General features: G+C 42.6%; 1 protein-coding gene across 3 annotated transcripts in view; it reads right to left on the bottom strand.

The window, feature by feature from the left end:
• Window positions 1–17795, bottom strand: part of GDA (guanine deaminase) — a 53668-nt gene extending 35873 nt beyond the window's left edge. Inside the window, exons 1-3 of one of the 3 annotated variants that reach the window (XM_037901834.2) lie at window positions 17363–17795; window positions 2010–2098; window positions 333–504 (exon numbers count right to left, since the gene is read on the bottom strand). In XM_037901834.2, coding sequence (XP_037757762.1) covers window positions 333–504; window positions 2010–2098; window positions 17363–17485 — 384 coding nt within the window. In that variant the 5' untranslated portion in view covers window positions 17486–17795. The remainder of the gene's footprint in view (window positions 1–332; window positions 505–2009; window positions 2099–17362) is intronic. The other 2 variants (XM_037901835.2, XM_043547020.1) reach the window with 2 other exon arrangements.
• Window positions 17796–18465: the final 670 nt, after the last annotated feature.

Genomic DNA, 18465 nt, shown 5'->3' on the forward strand with positions numbered 1-18465 from the left:
AACTACATCATAGTTATACTTGTACTAGATTGCTAAACTTGAACCAACTTTGCAAGCCACTAAAACCCTAAAAAACAGAAGCTAAGAATACCTTGAACTTCGCTGAGTTCACACAGCTCTAATCACACTCCTAGACATCAGAATTAGAAAGGGATAATCTTGAACAATGACAATATTCCCAATTTATTTAGTTCCTATTTTTCATAATATAAATTTTAATATACTTCCTTATTTTTTTTTTTAGTTGTACTGTCAGCTTCTGAAAGCTGATATAGTTCATTAATGTGCACTTCACCTTATAATAGTATGCAGAAGACACTTGCTGTACTTACTACAACTCTGGTGTATACTTCTTCAGCAAAATCATTATCTTTGTATTTGACTTCTGTTGGAAATGTATATGTGTTTAACCATTCCAAAAGAGGTAGATCTATTCTTGATCCAGCAAATGCATACTGAGGTGCATGGATATGAGTATCAACCATTCCTGGCATGAAGAATTCACTGTTTAAAAAAAAAAATCATAGTAGTTTGGATTTTTAAATAATTGCTCTTAAAGAATAACTTATGTTTTTGTTTTGTACAACATGCTTGTGTGATGGCCCCCAGCATGAGTGGTCTGCAGGGTTTGAACCCCAGATCTTCAGCATCCAAAGTACAGACGTCTACTAAGGAAGTAAATCCTTTTACTGTGTGCAGCATCAAGTACTCTAGGACGCTGCCTTGTGTCACCACAACTACCCCTCTGAGTGGATTTCCAGCACCAGAAGCCCTGGGTCATGGGCTCCGCCAGGAATTAAAAGTAAATATGATGTCAAATATTTTTAAAATCATAGAAAATAATAATTTTCCCCTCTTGTAGTCTCACAAAACTCTTATTCTCATACCCTGAAGTTATTTTCTTGGAAACTAATTTCTATGGCTATAAATATTTCTTCCAAATGTGATGAGATGTCTAAAAAAATGCATTTGGCAATGGAGCTGAGTGAATCGTCCATAACAACATATTTGCTGAATTTCACTTTTTTCTGTTTATGAAATAATGAACAAACTATGAAAGTCTCAGATGTATTTGTTCAAAATTATTCACAGATTTCTTCATGAGTTTTCCTGTATGAAGTTTGTGCATTGTTAATTAAGAACATTTTATATTCAAACTTTTGAAATTTGCTCTGTGTTAATTTGTTCCATAAGTCACATGCTACAGTTTCTGCCCCCTGATTGGGTGACATATGTAACTAACCTACACAGCATGTATTTTGAATATTACAATTAAGTATACAACTCAAAATTCGCATTTGCCAAATATTCAGGAATTTTTGTTTCAAATTTGCTTCTTGTTACTATTTTGATAATAAATATTGACAATTTGAATGTTCTCAAAGCACAAACACAAGAATTGTAAGTATGGTTGAATCAAAATTCATTTTTGAATTTGGATTAATATTGGCAGAATTTTGTTTGTATGTGTTATTTGCTCAACTGTTCAATAGTGTGAAATGTACAAATGTGTCATATTTTGAAATCTATGCCTCAGTCTTATCAGACAAGTAGGTAACGCAAACAGAGATCATGCTAACTGACAGCTCAGACAGAATTTTAAAGTGAAGTGCTACTCCAATTTATTAACTCAGCCATGGAGTTTTCCGCCTGCTGCCAACAAAATGGCAACAGAATGTAAATTTACACCTCTAAAAAAGATAGAGAATACTGTTTACAGTGATGCAAAAAGAATAGGTTATTTGTAAAGCCTAAATAAGGCTTGACAATCTGAGAGTTATGAATCAGGTAGCACAATTCACTCATTGCTAAACTCCCAACTCATGGAATGAAAAAAGCGTATTCATGGTCCACATTTAGGGCCCAATCCACAATGCCTTGCACAGGCAAAACCACAAAGGACAGAATGGAGTCTGGATCCATAAGTGCAAATACATATGTAATACTTCAGTCATCCAGGGAACAAATTGAAACCAAAATGACTAAATGAACTTAAATACAATACCTACTGATTACTAAGCTCTCTTATATCAGATGCTTTGAAGCCCCACTTCTTAGCTAGTTGCTCTTGCTGATCTGCTTGCTCCAAAAACACAATCTAAGGAGAAAAACAAAATAGTTAAATGTTTTAATATTGCATTTAAATATATACACAACATTAATATCACATGATGACAAAATAGTAATCATTTTACAACATCTGATTTTAAGTGCATACTTCTTTACAGCAGAAATGGGCTTGTATTAAAACACGTTCTACCTCATTTCTCAGGTCTGACTTTGAAATGCCTATTCACGGTCCTAAGCAAACCAACCCACGAAACTAAGGAAACCAACCCACCTTGTACCTGTAACTTCTTATGAGAAGTGAATCCAGGCACTATATACACTCAATAACAAGTCCACCACTATGTGATTGGCATAGTTCCAGCATCTACCTTCACACTTCATAACAGCTGGTGTACAACAATTCTGCTAGTAGTACTGGGTTTCCCAGTTACAGCTCTATGGATCTGTTTTAGCGCCTGCACTGTTCAATCTCTATATCAGCAACACTGCAGTCACATCATCCTGTAAATTCATCTGTGCAGATTATATTGTGTTAGCAACGCAAGCATCCTCTCTGAAGGCCACAGAGAAGGTTACGAAAAATGACTTCCAGACACTTGAGATGTATTTCAAAGCTTGGCAACTGAAACCCTTCAAAAACACTCATCTCTGCCTTCCACTTGAACAACTACGAGGCCAACGTGCCGTCAAAAGTGGACTTTTCTAGTCTGCCTTTATTGCATGACCACAATCCATGGTACCTTGGAGTTACCATCGACCGGATGCCAAGCTATTGCCAATACCTTGACACCACCAAAAAGAAGGGTTAACATCATTCAGTAGCTTGCTAACACATCCTGGGGATGTGATGCCTGTGTTGGGATGGTGCCAAATTGGTATGGCCATATTGAATGAATGGTTTGAGTATAACTTGGCATGACTTAAACATGGGTGAATGGCTGCAGAGGATCCTGGGAGCAGGTTCCCTTTAAGCAGAAGCGAATTTGATAAAGAACTGGCAAAGTCTGCATGTACGATCGATATTGAACCTATTGGTTGGCAAATATGGGCCCAGGCAAAAGTAAATATCACATGTATAAAGTTCCAGCGTGGAGCGCAGGTCAACCTCGTTATAATGACCATACAGCAAGGACACCATGCAGAGAGCCAGAGCGAATGATTGATAAGAGTGTAAATGTGGGGTGATCTTCATTCGGTACCACCCTCCCCAGCCCCTTCTAAAACACTAATTAGGTAAACTTAGTCACCACACGCCCACAGAGCATGCTTTTAAGGCATGAAACTCCTTTGAGGAAAAAGAGTGTAAGAATGAAGCAAAGTAAATTACTGTGGTTGGTATTCCTTAATTGACACTTGAAGCAGCAACACTGCTAGACAGAGTAGCCAGAACTCTGCTCCGTGAGCTTGAGTAGGACTGTGAACCAGAGGGGTCTCAAGGCAAGCAAGGCCTTGCTTCATAGATTCATAGATATTTAGGTCAGAAGGGACCATTATGATCATCTAGTCTGACCTCCTGCACAACACAGGCCACAGAATTTCACCCACCACTCCTACAAAAAAACCTCACACCTATATCTGTGCTATTGAAGTCCTCAAATTGTAGTTTAAAGACCTCAAGGAGCAGAGAATCCTCCAGCAAGTGACCCGTGCCCCATGCTACAGAGGAAGGTGAAAAACCTCCAGGGCCTCTTCCAATCTGCCCTGGATGAAAATTCCTTCCCGACCCCAAATATGGCAATCAGCTAAACCCTGAGCATATGGGCAAGATTCATCAGCCAGATACTACAGAAGATTCTTTCCTGGGTAACTGGGATCTCACCCCATCTAATAGCCCATCACAGGCCATTGGGCCTATTTACCATGAATATTTAATTACCAAAACCATGTTATCCAATCATACCATCTCCTCCATAAACTTATCGAGTTTAATCTTAAAGCAAGATAGATCTTTTGCCCCCACTACTTCCCTCGGAAGGCTATTCCAAAACTTCACTCCTCTGATGGTTAGAAACCTTCGTCTAATTTCTAATCTAAATTTCCTAGTGGCCAGTTTATATCCATTTGTTCTTGTGTCCACATTGGTACTGAGTTTAAATAATTCCTCTCCCTCTCTGATATTTATCCCTCTGATATATTTATAGAGAGCAATCATATCTCCCCTCAACCTTCTTTTAGTTAGGCTAAACAAGCCAAGCTCCCTGAGTCTCCTTTCATAAGACAAGTTTTCCATTCCTCGGATCATCCTAGTAGCCCTTCTCTGTACCTGTTCCAGTTTGAATTCATCCTTCTTAAACATGGGAGACCAGAACTGCACACAGTACTCCAGGTGAGGTCTCACCAGTGCCTTATATAACGGTACTAAAACCTCCTTATCCCTACTGGAAATACCTCTCCTGATGCATCCCAAGACGACATTAGCTTTTTTCACAGCCATATCACATTGGCGGCTCATAGTCATCCTATGATCAACCAATACTCCAAGGTCCTTTTCCTCCTCCGTTACTTCTAGTTGATGCGTCCCTAGCTTATAACTAAAATTCTTGTTATTAATCCCTAAATGCATGACCTTACACTTCTCACTATTAAATTTCATCCTATTCCTATTACTCCAGTTTACAAGGTCATCCAGATCCTCCTGTAGGGTATCCCTGTCCTTCTCTAAATTAGCAATACCTCCCAGCTTTGTATCATCTGCAAACTTTATTAGCACACTCCCACTTTTTGTGCCCAGGTCAGTAATAAAAAGATTAAATAAGATTGGTCCCAAAACCGATCCCTGAGGAACTCCACTGGTAACCTCCCTCCAACTTGACAGTTCACCTTTCAGTAGGACCCGTTGTAGTCTCCCCTTTAACCAATTCCCTATCCACCTTTCAATTTTCCTATTGATGCCCATCTTATCCAATTTAACTAATAATTCCCCATGTGGCACCGTATCAAACACCTTACTAAAATCTAAGTAAATTAGATCCACTGCGTTTCCTTTATCTAAAAAATCTGTTACTTTCTCAAAGAAGGAGATCAGGTTGGTTTGGCACGATCTACCTTTTGTAAAACCATGTTGTATTTTGTCCCATTTACCATTGACTTCAATGTCCTTAACTACCTTCTCCTTCAAAATTTTTTCCAAGATCTTGCATACTACAGATGTCAAACTAACAGGCCTATAATTACTTGGATCACTTTTTTTCCCTTTCTTAAAAATAGGAACTATGTTAGCAATTCTCCAATCATACGGTACAACCCCTGAGTTTACAGATTCATTAAAAATTCTTGCTAATGGGCTTGCAATTTCTTGTGCCAATTCTTTTAATATTCTTGGATGAAGATTATCTGGGCCCCCCGATTTAGTCCCATTAAGCTGTTTGAGTTTCGCTTCTACCTCAGATATGGTGATGTCTACCTCCATATCCTCATTCCCATTTATCATGCTACCATTATCCCTAAGATCCTCTTTAGTCTTATTAAAGACTGAGGCAAAGTATTTGTTTAGATATTGGGCCATGCCTAGATTATCCTTGACCTCCACTCCATCCTCAGTTTTTAGCGGTCCCACTTCTTCTCTCTTTGTTTTCTTCCTATTTATATGACTATAGAACCTTTTACTATTGGTTTTAATTCCCTTTGCAAGGTCCAACTCTACTTGACTTTTAGCCTGTCTCACTTTATCCCTACATATTCTGACCTCAATAAGGTAGCTTTCCTTACTGATCCCTCCCTTCTTCCACTCCCTATATGCTTTCTGCTTTTTCTTAATTACCTCTAAGATGCTTGCTCATCCAGCTTGGTCTACAACTCCTGCCTATGAATTTTTTCCCCTTTCTTGGGATGCAGGCTTCCGATAGCTTCTGCAGCTTTAATTTAAAATAATCCCAGGCCTCCTCTACCTTTAGACCCATAAATTCTTCAGTCCAATCCACTTCCCTAACTAATTTTCTTAATTTTTGAAAGTCAGCCCTTTTGAAATCAAAAACCCTAGTTGCAGATTTATTTTTGTTAATCCTTCCGTTCAGTTTGAACTGAATTAGCTCATGATCACTTGAGCCAAGATTATCCCCTACAACCATTTCCTCTATGAGGTCCTCATTACTCACCAAGACCAAATCTAAAATGGCATCCCCTCTAGTCGGTTCAGCAACTACTTGCTGAAGGAATCCATCAGCTATCGCATCTAGGAAAATCTGAGCCCTATTATTATTACTAGCACTCGTCCTCCAGTCTATATCTGGGAAGTTAAAGTCTCCCATGATCACACAGTTTCCAGGGATTCGAGGGAATCCGAGACAGACCAGAGGGCTGAGAAGAACAGACCAGGAGGGAAGAAGCCATCTATGAAATTGGTAATCACCTTCTGTTTGCCAAGCAGGAACTGCGTGAGGCTAGCGCAGGGCCTGTTTCTGTATGTTTGTGAAAGAGAGACTTGTTAAGAGAAATGTATTTCTCTTAATATATAGCTCTTTATGTCTAACATAGGAGTTATGTGCTTCATATAACCCTTTACTGCTTGTGTAATTCCTTCTCAATAAACTGCTGTGTATTGAAGATAATTACTGTGGACCTTTTTCATTGGTATGACAGTAATCTGCTCCACCGGCAGCCCGTAAAGATCCATTTCAGGGGTAGTAGCGCCCTCTGTTGTCAACAGCATGCAGACTTTGAATGTCAGTACAAGCCCTTGTTTTGTCACCGGTGGAGTACTGCGCACCAGTTTGGTGCAACAGCTCCCCCACCATTCTCATTAACACTGAAATCAATGCCATGCTCAGGATTGTTAGCAGCTCTCTCAAATCAATGCCAACACCATGTCTACCAGTTATGGCAGGCATTATGTCTGCCAACATCAGGCAAGATGCTGCTGTGGTCCAGGAACACAATAGGATCCTGGCCGCTTGGGATCTGCCGATACAACAAGATCTCAATTTGCTGCTACTCTCCCGATCCAAATCCAGGAAGCCTTTCTGGATCCATGCATCACCACTACAGGCCAACCAAAAGGATGCCAGCACTCGCTGGCTTGAATTGTGGGCCACTTGTGATGTCCCAAACAAAGACTTGGTTGAAGATCCAACAAAAGAAGTCGCAGGATTCTGCCTTCCCTGTAGGAAGGGGCCTGCACTAAACTGCATTCAGACTATGCAGGGAAGGTGTGGATATTTCCTCCACAAATACAAAATCCAAAAATCACCAAATTGTAACTGTGGTGAAGTACAAATCATGCAACACATCCCAGACAATTGCCTCATTCACACTTACAGTGGTGGTACAAAGGGGATCCACCTAGCTACCGCAGAAGCATTAGAATGCCTTTCAAATCTTAAAATTCAATTATAATCCCAGGCCATTGCTTTTCAAATGCCATACGAAAGAAGAGGCAGCTCTATGGTGGCCTTACTGGAACTCACATTTACAGTATCCAGCAATTTAAGGGTCAAAAGAATTGCCTAGCATAAATATAAGGGAATAAACTATAATGCTATAAGCAACTTTATACTGGCATAATTGCATCCATACTAGGGCGGTGTAAATATTAACTATTCTAATTTCTAAACACATATAGTTATAGTGGTACAAAAACTGTACATTGATCAGTCCTTAGACAAGATTTAACGACCGATGTAACACACAATAAGATGGAGCAGGGATAGGGAAGACAAGGACAACAAAACAGCAAAAAAGCCACCCATGGTTTAACATGGACCAGCTAGGTACCTGGATACATGGTGCTTATAAGTTAGCTTTATTTAATGAAAAGATATAAACAAGGGTCTCCATGAAGAAAATCTAAGAATTTGTAAACAATAATGAAGACTTTAACTGAAAAAGCTGATTTTTTTTTTCATAATGCTGCATATTTTTGAATAGTGTGAGATTGCAGATTTTTCACTAAGTTCCTCTGGAACCTTAGGACACTACAATAAAATAAATATTTAACAATAATCACAGAAGTGTAATAATCCATTGACACCTCACATAAGGCAACATCTCTCTCTCTCTTTTTTGAAAGTGTGTTTGGTGTGTTCAGTCAGTTGAACACCTTCAGGTGTTTTATAATTCAGATCTACTGGAATTTGTGAGTGAGCAATAAAGAAAATATCACAGAGATACTGAAGTAAAAATGGGTGGGAAATGACTAACGCTAGCTACTGAACAAAGTAAGTGAGAGAGAGACGAACATGAACTACCAGATGGCAAATGCTGGAAACAGACTTGTTGCCATGGAACGGGAGTGGGTATTTTATTCATAGCAAACCATTACTCAAGATGTTTTTGAAATGATTCAGTTCTGGAACAACAGAAAACCTTACTGTAATCAGTCATGCAGAATTCATCCTAACAGAAATATACAGTCCCTAAAGACAGAAAAATTAAGCAATAACATAGGGCTGAGTGAAAGATTAGTCTAGAACCATGAATGAAATTAAACCAGAGTAAGGGTGGGTTCTAGTACTTCCCCTGAAAATCAACCTAGGTCAATGAACATTCATAAACATGGGCTCATGCTGTTCACACAAACATAGGTTCCCCACAAGGCGTCACATACACAGCCTTCAAGTATCTTTGCTTTTGAGTTGTATGTTCCTGTGTATAACAACTGACACCTAATTAATAATGGTCGCTGGGTCATATTTTTCATTACTCATTGACATCAATGGAAAGTGGATGCAAAATATTGCCATATCAAAATGGTAATGTATTGCACTCTTCTTGCACTGGTGCAAACAATTACACTGGAAAATCAGGGCCTCTGTGTCTGAGAAAGAACTAGAGAACAACCAGGGACTCTATGATGCAAGAAAAGTTTTTAATTACTTCCTAACCATTCAAACAGGTGACTGCACCATGGAAATTAATTCAAACTGTTATTTTCAAAGGAATCAGATAAAATCCCTTTTCCCACGCAAGTACAGTTACATGATCTGGAACTAGTTCTCCCATATGACCAGGGTGGATTGGTTTTTACCAATGACAGAATACTAAACGGGCACTGGTACCCAGTTTCCATCTAGTGCACTGTAATAGCAAGAAATGGAATCTTCAGATTAACCCAGATACCAATGGTACTTCTGATCAGTACTGGGAGAGATTGCCAGTACTCGTGAGTACCTTTTGTCTTTCTGAAGTTTATTAAAAATGTGGAATGAGTTTATACAATTCTGTATAATTCAAAATAGAATTGCAGTTCTCCACATCAATCACTCACCCATAATTCCTGGTAGCCTAAAGCACTTGTGACCGAACTTTTGCAGTGTGGGAAACTAAGAGAAAAATTGCTTTACAGGTTTGTTTGTAGGTGAAGCGCTTATTTCATGGAAGCAGTAAGTTGACATCCCACACACTTCTACCTTTTTCACTACCTACTACTTCATATGTAAATACAAATCAGAATAGAAACATGCCCAAACTTCATTTGATTATTGAAGTACAGTAGTAACGGACTCTCCACTGCTGAATAGAGGTGATAAGTCATTTATGTACCATTTTTTCTCCTTAGTGAATAAACCTTTCTAAATAAACTATGTCACCAATGAGAGATGAACTTAAACATGATTTATTTCAGATCATAACTAGTCTGAAATTTGCAGTCATGTTCCAACTCATTTCAGTATGGTCATTAGTATTTTTATTTACTGTGTTTAATTTATACAGCATCCAAAACCAGGCTTGGCACTTCACGGATGAGGTTGCAAATCTGAGGTCCTAATCCTGCAAAGATTTGAATCCCATAGAAGTCAATTAGGATGATTCATATGCTTAAAGTTAAACACGTGTGTAAGTCTTTGCAAGATCGGAGCCTAATTTTAGACAGAAAGGGACAAACCAGTATAACATACAGAAGAGGTGGGATGGGAAAAAGGTCAACAGCAATAAGATCACATGGTTATTCAACCGAGGCAAGTTCACATCTAATGGTTTAATTAAATTACTATCAATTTATGGTGTTACTTACAGAATCTGTTTTACCTCAACCAGGCTAAATTAGCTTCATCTTGGCAGATGCACTTTGCACCAAATGTCATTAACCCATCTTTATATGGCTGGACTTTTCCCATCCTGGATTTTATATATTATAAATGTAAGTATATTTTGTTTTGTTAAAAGCCCATAAAATTGTTTCCTTCTTTCTTCCAAATGTGAATTTTTCCACAAAATTCTACTGGCCCAAGGCTCAATATGGATAATATTCAGTCCTGGTCCAGTGCATACATAAGTTCTATTATCTCGCAAAACACCAGGGCTAGTATTTGGTCTTGAGACTCCATCCTTTCTCATGCTTCTATCTTTGTCGGATTGTGAGATTATCAGACTTTAAAATTACAACATTAGAAACAATTATTTTAGAGCAAACTATAAAAACTATTTTTAATATCTTAAAGTTTAAGTGATAATTTTTCTTGTCTTCCGTGGGTCTTTACAATTATATGAATGATAGTAAGAAAAAGTAGTTTTACAGGTTTCTAACCCTCAGAGGAGTGAAGTTCTGGAATAGCCTTCCACGGGGAACCGTAGGGGCAAAAAACCTAACTAGCTTCAAGACTGAGCTTGATACATTTATCGGGGGGATGATATGATGAGACTGCCTACAATGACAATCTGCGACTGCTAGCAACAAATATCTCCAGCAGCCAGTGATGGGATGCTAGATGGGTAGGACTCTGAGTTACTACAAAGTGTCTGGCTGGTGGGTTTTGCCCACATGCTCAAGATCTCACTGATCACCATATTTGGGATCAGGAAGGAATTTTCCATGGGTCAGATTGGCAGAGACTCTGGGAGTTTTTCGCCTTTGTCTGCAGCATGGGTCACTTGCCAATTGTAAATGGTGGATTCTCTGTAACTTGAAGTCTTTAAACCAGGATTTGAGGATTTCAGTAACTCAGCCAGAGGTTCGGAGTCTATTTCAGGAGTGGGTGGGTGAGGTTCTGTGGCCTGCAATGTGAAGGAGGTCAGACTAGAGGATCATGACGATCCTTTCTGACCCTAAAGTGTCTGAGTGCAGGGAGATGAAAAAATTAGGACCATTAAAAAAACAACCCTAAAACCGCTGTAAAATATGAAATAAACAGAATATAGGATGATTGGTAAGAAAGAAGTGGATTTCTTGGTACTTGTTTCGGATGACTTGTATAACTACTGCAAAGCAGTCATTCTAAATTCATGCTAATAAAGCCATCATAAAACCCCACACTATCATGTTTAATTGAATACACATTTGAAAATGCACAACTGAGCATGCACAGTGTTACATTCCATTAAATTGTTAGCTGCCCACTTAAAGATCAACATACTGCACATCTTTGCATAGCTTGTTAAATGAGCAACTGGTTAGATAAAAGAAAAGGAGTACTTGTGGCACCTTAGAGACTAACAAATTTATTTGAGCATAAGCTTTCGTGAGCTACAGACTAAATGTGTTAGTCTCTAAGGTGCCACAAGTCCTCCTTTTCTTTTTGCGGATACAGACTAACACGGCTGCTACTCTGAAACCTGGTTAGATAAACATTTGCTGGCTCAACGAACTGATAAACTGAGATGGTCAAGCCAGCAGAGCTTATATGCTGCACAAGACAAATAGCAGAAAACGGCCCTCGCAAAATTGTCTGGTGAAGACAGAAATGTCTGTGAATTACACAAGCCAATTATGGTCCACTTTTTATTATTTTTAATAAACCATAAGAACTTAAATGCAAAAGAATGTTTACTGAAATATGAAGGTTGTCAGTAAACATTCAAAGGTTAAGAAATTACAAAATTAAGGTTGCTCTAGCTATGCTAAAGTCAGCTATCTATATGAAGTCCCTTTAACTATAAACATTAATGCATTACTTTTACTATTAACTTTTAAAATACACAGAATATGTAATAAAAATGAGTTAATGTTGCTGGAGCAACCTTAGCAGTGGAGTTTCCAGAGCATGAGTGCTTTTTGTGTGCCTGATCTCGCAGCTCTGGGGCTTAGTTATGACTCTTAGAAGCGTGCAGGGAAGGAGTGAGCTATAGGGCCTGCATGGCAGTAGCTGAAAGCATTATGCTTGCATAGTGCAGAGACAGACAGGATAATACCTCCAGAGGGAGGAGTTCAGCAATGACATGGCCAAAAAAAGATGTAGTATCTCGTCCCCTAACGTTGACTTCTGGGAATTGGCTGTGTGTAGGAAGATTAGGACCCTGCCTATGACCCAAACCACCCAGCCATCGCCTCTCTGAGTGTGCCATGTCACTGGCAAAGCTAGGTGTGTCCCCCATTGAGGCAAAGGGCATGCAAACTGTCATTCTCGAGGGTTGCACACTTCACTGCTTATGGAGGCTGAGTTGTACACCCAAAGAGGGAGAGCAGCATCTTAAGCAGCCGCCTGCAATATGTGTAGGCCACAGCAGGGGCACCACAGGTATTACCTTCACTCAGCACCAAAGGGGCACTCTGTGGGCCTGATTTTCCTCTCACACCAGTGAAAATCAATCTTCTATGGTTTTCTGGTTTTCACCAAAATCATTAGGCTTCTGTCTATTGGTGCCTTGAACATCCCTGGAAATTTTGGTATTGATTGCACGTGCAGTGCCACAACCCTTCCCAGGCTAAAGTTTGTGATTGCTTAGGAGCCACCAGAATTGTCTGTTGCAGTAGAGGGTGGGAGGGGCAGGAACTTACTCTCTATCCTGGAACCAAAATGCCCTGTCCTTCTACAGCACCACCTAGCTGAAGATCTCAAAGAGCTTTACAGGCCTCAGGGAATTCCCCTTCCCACCCCACCCAGGCCAACTGGATGCAAAGGAAAATAAGATTCACTGCCATCAGTTCGTGCTGCCTTGATCCCCTCTTCTCTACCGCTCTGTCCTAGACCTCCCCAGCATGCAACCTCCATGATGCCCACACCCAAGCTGCCATGGAATACTCTGGTCTTCTAACTCTGCTCCCTTCTTAAGTCATCTCTCCCCTTGACTCCTGCAACCGCCTTGTCTCTGGCCCGGCTGAGACGTGTTCCCACTTGGCTCAGCCAAAGTGCTGCTGCTAAAATCACGTTTCTCCTCTGCTGTTCTGTTCATATCACTCACTTCTTCAGAGTCTCCAATGTCCTCCTCCTGCTTCCTGCATCCGGGTCAGACTTCTCCTCCTCTCTAAGACCCTACCCAGCTCCTACCCTCCTGCTTCCACTTTGCTCAGCCCAAGCCCTCCCTCTCACCGCCCCTTTGTAACCTTCTCGCCATCATCTTTCTACTGCCTTCCACACCTTCCCGTCTGCGTGGGAGTCTCTTCCTCTGGGTCACATGACTTCCAGCTTCTCTTTCACATCCCTCCCCAGGACTCACTCCTTCCTGCAGTGACCTCTATGAGATTCCTGCACAGACCCCTGATGTGCTCTGTGAGTCTGAACTGTCCCATTTTAGAGAGTCTTATATTTTAATTCCTTGACAAAAATATTGAAATATTTCCCAAATATACAGAATATATTTGAATGATAAGGCTAATCAAGTTTCTAATCTTGCAGTCTTTACACAATCACTGATTCCAATGGGAGCTCTGCATGAATTAAAACTACAGAATCAGGCACTATGTGTGGGGAAAATACAGTGATTCAGTGGACACTGCAATAATAAAATATAACAGTAGAAGTTTAAAGTATTGAACTCACTAACCTTGAAATCTATTAAGCAAACTCTTTAACCACTCACTCAACTATGACAGGTTTCAGAGTAACAGCCGTGTTAGTCTGTATTCGCAAAAAGAAAAGGAGTACTTGTGGCACCTTAGAGACTAACCAATTTATTTGAGCATGAGCTTTCGTGAGCTACAGCTCACTTCATCGGATGCATACTGTGGAAATTGCAGAATATCATTATTATATACACAGACACCATGAAACAATACCTCCTCCCACCCCACTCTCCTGCTGGTTATAGCTTATCTAAAGTGATCATCGAGATGGGCCATTTCCAGCACAAATCCAGGTTTTCTCACCCTCCGACCCCCCACAGACAAACTCACTCTCTTGCTGGTAATAGCCCATCCAAAGTGACCACTCTCTTCACAATGTGTATGATAATCAAGGTGGGCCATTTCCTGCAGAAATCCAGGTTCTCTCACCCCCCTCCAAAAACCACACACACAAACAAACACTCTCCTGCTGGTAATAGCCTATCCAAAGTGACCACTTTCCTTACAACATGCATGAAAATCAAGGTGGGCCATTTCCAGCACAAATACAGGTTTTCTCACTCCCCCCCCCCAAAACACACACACACAAACTCACTCTCCTGCTGGTAATAGCCTATCCAAAGTGACCACTCTCCTTACAACATGCATGAAAATCAAGGTGGGCCATTTCCAGCACAAAATGGGGGGGGGGGGTGAGAAAACCTGGATTTGTGCTGGAAATGGCCCACCTTGATTTTCATGCACGTTGTAAGGAGAATGGTCACTTTGGATAGGCTATTACCAGCAGGAGAGTGAGTTTGTGTGTGTGTGTTTGGGGGGGGGGGGGAGTGAGAAAACCTGGATTTGTGCTGGAAATGGCCCACCTTGATTTTCATGCACGTTGTAAGGAAAGTGGTCACTTTGGATAGGCTATTACCAGCAGGAGAGTGAGTTTGTGTGTGTATGGGGGTGGGGGGGGGTGAGAAAACCTGTATTTGTGCTGGAAATGGCCCACCTTGATTTTCATGCACGTTGTAAGGAGAGTGGTCACTTTGGATAGGCTATTACCAGCAGGAGAGTGAGTTTGTGTGTGTATGGGGGTGGGGGGGGGGTGAGAAAACCTGTATTTGTGCTGGAAATGGCCCACCTTGATTTTCATGCACGTTGTAAGGAGAGTGGTCACTTTGGATAGGCTATTACCAGCAGGAGAGTGAGTTTGTCTGTGGGGGGTCGGAGGGTGAGAAAACCTGGATTTGTGCTGGAAATGGCCCATCTCGATGATCACTTTAGATAAGCTATTACCAGCAGGAGAGTGGGGTGGGAGGAGGTATTGTTTCATGGTGTCTGTGTATATAATAATGATATTCTGCAATTTCCACAGTATGCATCCGATGAAGTGAGCTGTAGCTCACGAAAGCTCATGCTCAAATAAATTGGTTAGTCTCTAAGGTGCCACAAGTCCTCCTTTTCTTTTCACTCAACTATGTTGTCTTTGGTTGGCAGCCACCCCGATGTATAGAAACTTAACTTTTTAGCCAGAGACCTTTGAAGTTAAGAAGAGTCTTTCCATTGACTTCAGTGGGTTTTACACCAAGCGTTAATGAGCCATAAGAAGGCTCCCACAATGGCTCCTGAAAGAGGAAGTTAGGTCCTAATGCTGTAATCAAATCTGTATTTGATGAAAACCCAGTCAGATCAAAGTGCAAAGTTCAGGTAATAGTGAAAATAAGAAGGGGGGGGGAGAGGGAATGTGTTTTTAAGGGCTTCAAAGTCTGCTAGTCATGCCTGTCAAATTTCATGCAAGCCAGACATAAATTGCTGTATTCCTCCTTATAACAAAAAGGGGAAATGGTGATGAAAATGATCTTTCTATAATTTATCTACACATGAAGCTACATTGGAGTCAGTGGGATTCCACAAGGCTCAAGGATCTACCTGTGCAGAGCTCATTGTAGGATTGAGGCCAACATTTAGTACTGTTAGGGCAATAACATAGCTTCCCCGTCATATTTGATCTTGCACAATTAATAAAAATAATTTTCTTTTTTTTAATTGGCTCACATAACTGAATCAGTAATCTATCAGTTATATTAATAATTCTAATTTTACAGAGTACTTTTTATTTTCAAAGCTCTGTATAATCACCAGTCAATTATTACTCTGTATGTACATTTTTGTTTCTGACAAGAGAAAATGTCTAGGGCAGGGGTGCCCAACCTGAGCCTGAGAAGGAGCCAGAATTTGCCAATGTACATTGCCAAAGAGCCACAGTAATATGTCAGCACCCCACCCCCATCAGCTCTCCCACTCCTAGTGCCTCCCGCCCACCAGCAGTCCTGCCGATCAGCACCTCCCTCTCCCTCCCCACACCTCCCAACCAGCTGTTTCGTGGGGTGCAGGAGGTTCTGGGGGGAAGGGGAGGAGCGAGGGCACAGTAGGTTATGGGGAGGGGGCGGGAACGGGTGGAGTGGGGGCAGGGCCTGTGACAGAGCCAGGGGTTGAGCAGTGACCACCCCCTGGCACATTGGAAAGTTGGCGCCCATGTCTCCAGCCCCGGAGTCGGTGCCTATACCAGGAGCCGCATATTAACTTCTGAAGAGCCGCATGTGGCTCCGGAGCCACAGGTTGGCCACCCCTGGTCTAGGGAGACTATTCAACATTACACAAAGAGTCATGTCCTATTCTAGAAATAATTTAAAAAGATATATTCTGAATTTTATTTTTACTGAGAATGGAAAATCAAAATTAAAAACTGGAGGAAACATTTATGGTCCAAATTAACTGCTGTTTTGAAAACAGTGAAAACAAAGTAATCTATACATCATGGGCAGGTTCCTCCAAAGATGCCAAGTAGTTTATCCTGTCTGTGAAGCTAACTCTTTGAATTACCAGTTACCTCTAGCTAACGCCTACCGATCATAAAATATTTGCTTCTATTGCTTCCCCCTATTTACTTTGTTTCCTTAAATATTTTCACCCGCTTCCTAAAGATTTGCAGCAAAAATGAGCCTGAACATCTTTTCCCCCTCCTCCCACCCTTTGCAGAGAATTGACTCAAGAAATCAAATTACAATTTCAAGCCACAAGTGAGAGCAAATTAATACTTTGGGAGACATCTGTGTAGCTGGAAATGAATATGCCACAGCATTTCAAATCTTCTTAAAGAAAGGCAGAGATACGCCAAAAATTCATCCACATCATTTATGTCTGGTTTTTGACAGCTCTTCAGGCCACTCTGCTTCATGCCCCTCCTCGGCTAAAAACCCCACTGCAACATCGCAAGGAGAGTCACTCAAAAACACAGCATGCATGCGCCCACGTTAACCACACACCTGTCAACCTGACAGGTGGCAGGCATGTACATACCCCCACTAGAACACACAGATGCAACGCTACAGAAAACCCATCTCGCCCCCACATGGTACCACATGCAAAACCCCCCAGCGCTGTATCCTCTCACTACTATGCACACCCCCACCGAGGCACCCCAGTATGACATGCCTCCTCTCCTACTCAGTGCAATACCGTACACCCCTCCCTGCACACCTCGAGATTACCGAGCCCCTCCACGCCCGCCAACAGAACACAGAGCCGCCCCCCCCCCTTCCCACACGTGCCCCCGGGATTACAGCCCCCGCCCGCCGCGCGCCTCGCACTCACTCGCCCGTCGTCGCCCACGCCCAGCAGGTGGCCGTGCAGCACGGTCATGGGCGAGGAGCGGCTGGCGTGCACGAAGGTGCCTTTGAAGAGGTGAGCGAGGGGCGGCTTCTGTGGGGAGCCCATGGCGGTGCCCGGACGGAGGCGGCCGGTGGCGCTCAGACTTGCCGCGGGGAGAGAGGAGGCTCGGGAAGGGGCGGGCTGCTGCTGCTCGGGGCTGCCGCTCGCTCTGCCTGGCTGCCTCCTGCTCCCAGGAGCTGGTGTCTGTTCTCTGCGTACCAATAGCAGCTCCCCCTGCACCGAGCGCTGTCTCTCCGCCCCCTAATGACTTTCCCTTTGGGGAGTGGTTACTGGCGCTGGAAGGCTCCTTCCTTCTCCCCGTTGCTGCCGAGTCAGCCTTGAACGCTACAGGTTGCCGAGCTCCTCCTGCCTGTAGAGAACACAGTCCGCTTACTTGCTGAGCACCTGGGCTGGGCGTAGCATATTTTGCTAATTAGGAGGAGTGGGAGCTGGCAATGATGCACCCCGGGGGGTGCAAACACACACACACGCTACTCTGGTAGCAGCGCTCAGCAAAAAACACGTGTGGAAGCTGCATTGGCTACATGCAGTGATGAGCTGCCAAAATCTTAACAACTGGTTCCCTCCTCACCTCGTTGCCCGCCCCCCCCCCCCGGGACTTGTGCCCCATCCAACCCCCTGCATTCCTTGATGCCTTCCCGTCCAGGACCCCTGCCTGATCCACCCACTTCCCCTGTCCCCAGACTGCCCCCAGAACGAGGCAGGAGGGTCTCGTGGGCCACCGTAGTGGGTGCCCATCCCACCCCTAAGAGCCAGAGGCACCTGCTGGGTGGTGAGGTGGGGAGTCCCGGTGGTGCTTACCTGGGGCAGCTCCCAGGAAGCATCTGGCAGGTCCCTCTGGCTCCTAGGGGTGGGGGAGCGTAGCTAGGGGGGAGCAGGGAGAGGCCGCTCCCCCCACTGATCACATCAAAAGTGGTGCCTTAGGCACTGACTCCATGAGTGCTCCGGGGCTGGAGCACTCACAGGGAAAATTTGGTGGGTGCAGAGCACCCACCAGCAGCTCCGCACCTGGCCCCAGCTCACCT

This window comes from Chelonia mydas, chromosome 5 (assembly GCF_015237465.2).
Source record: "Chelonia mydas isolate rCheMyd1 chromosome 5, rCheMyd1.pri.v2, whole genome shotgun sequence".
NCBI lineage: Eukaryota > Metazoa > Chordata > Testudines > Cheloniidae > Chelonia > Chelonia mydas.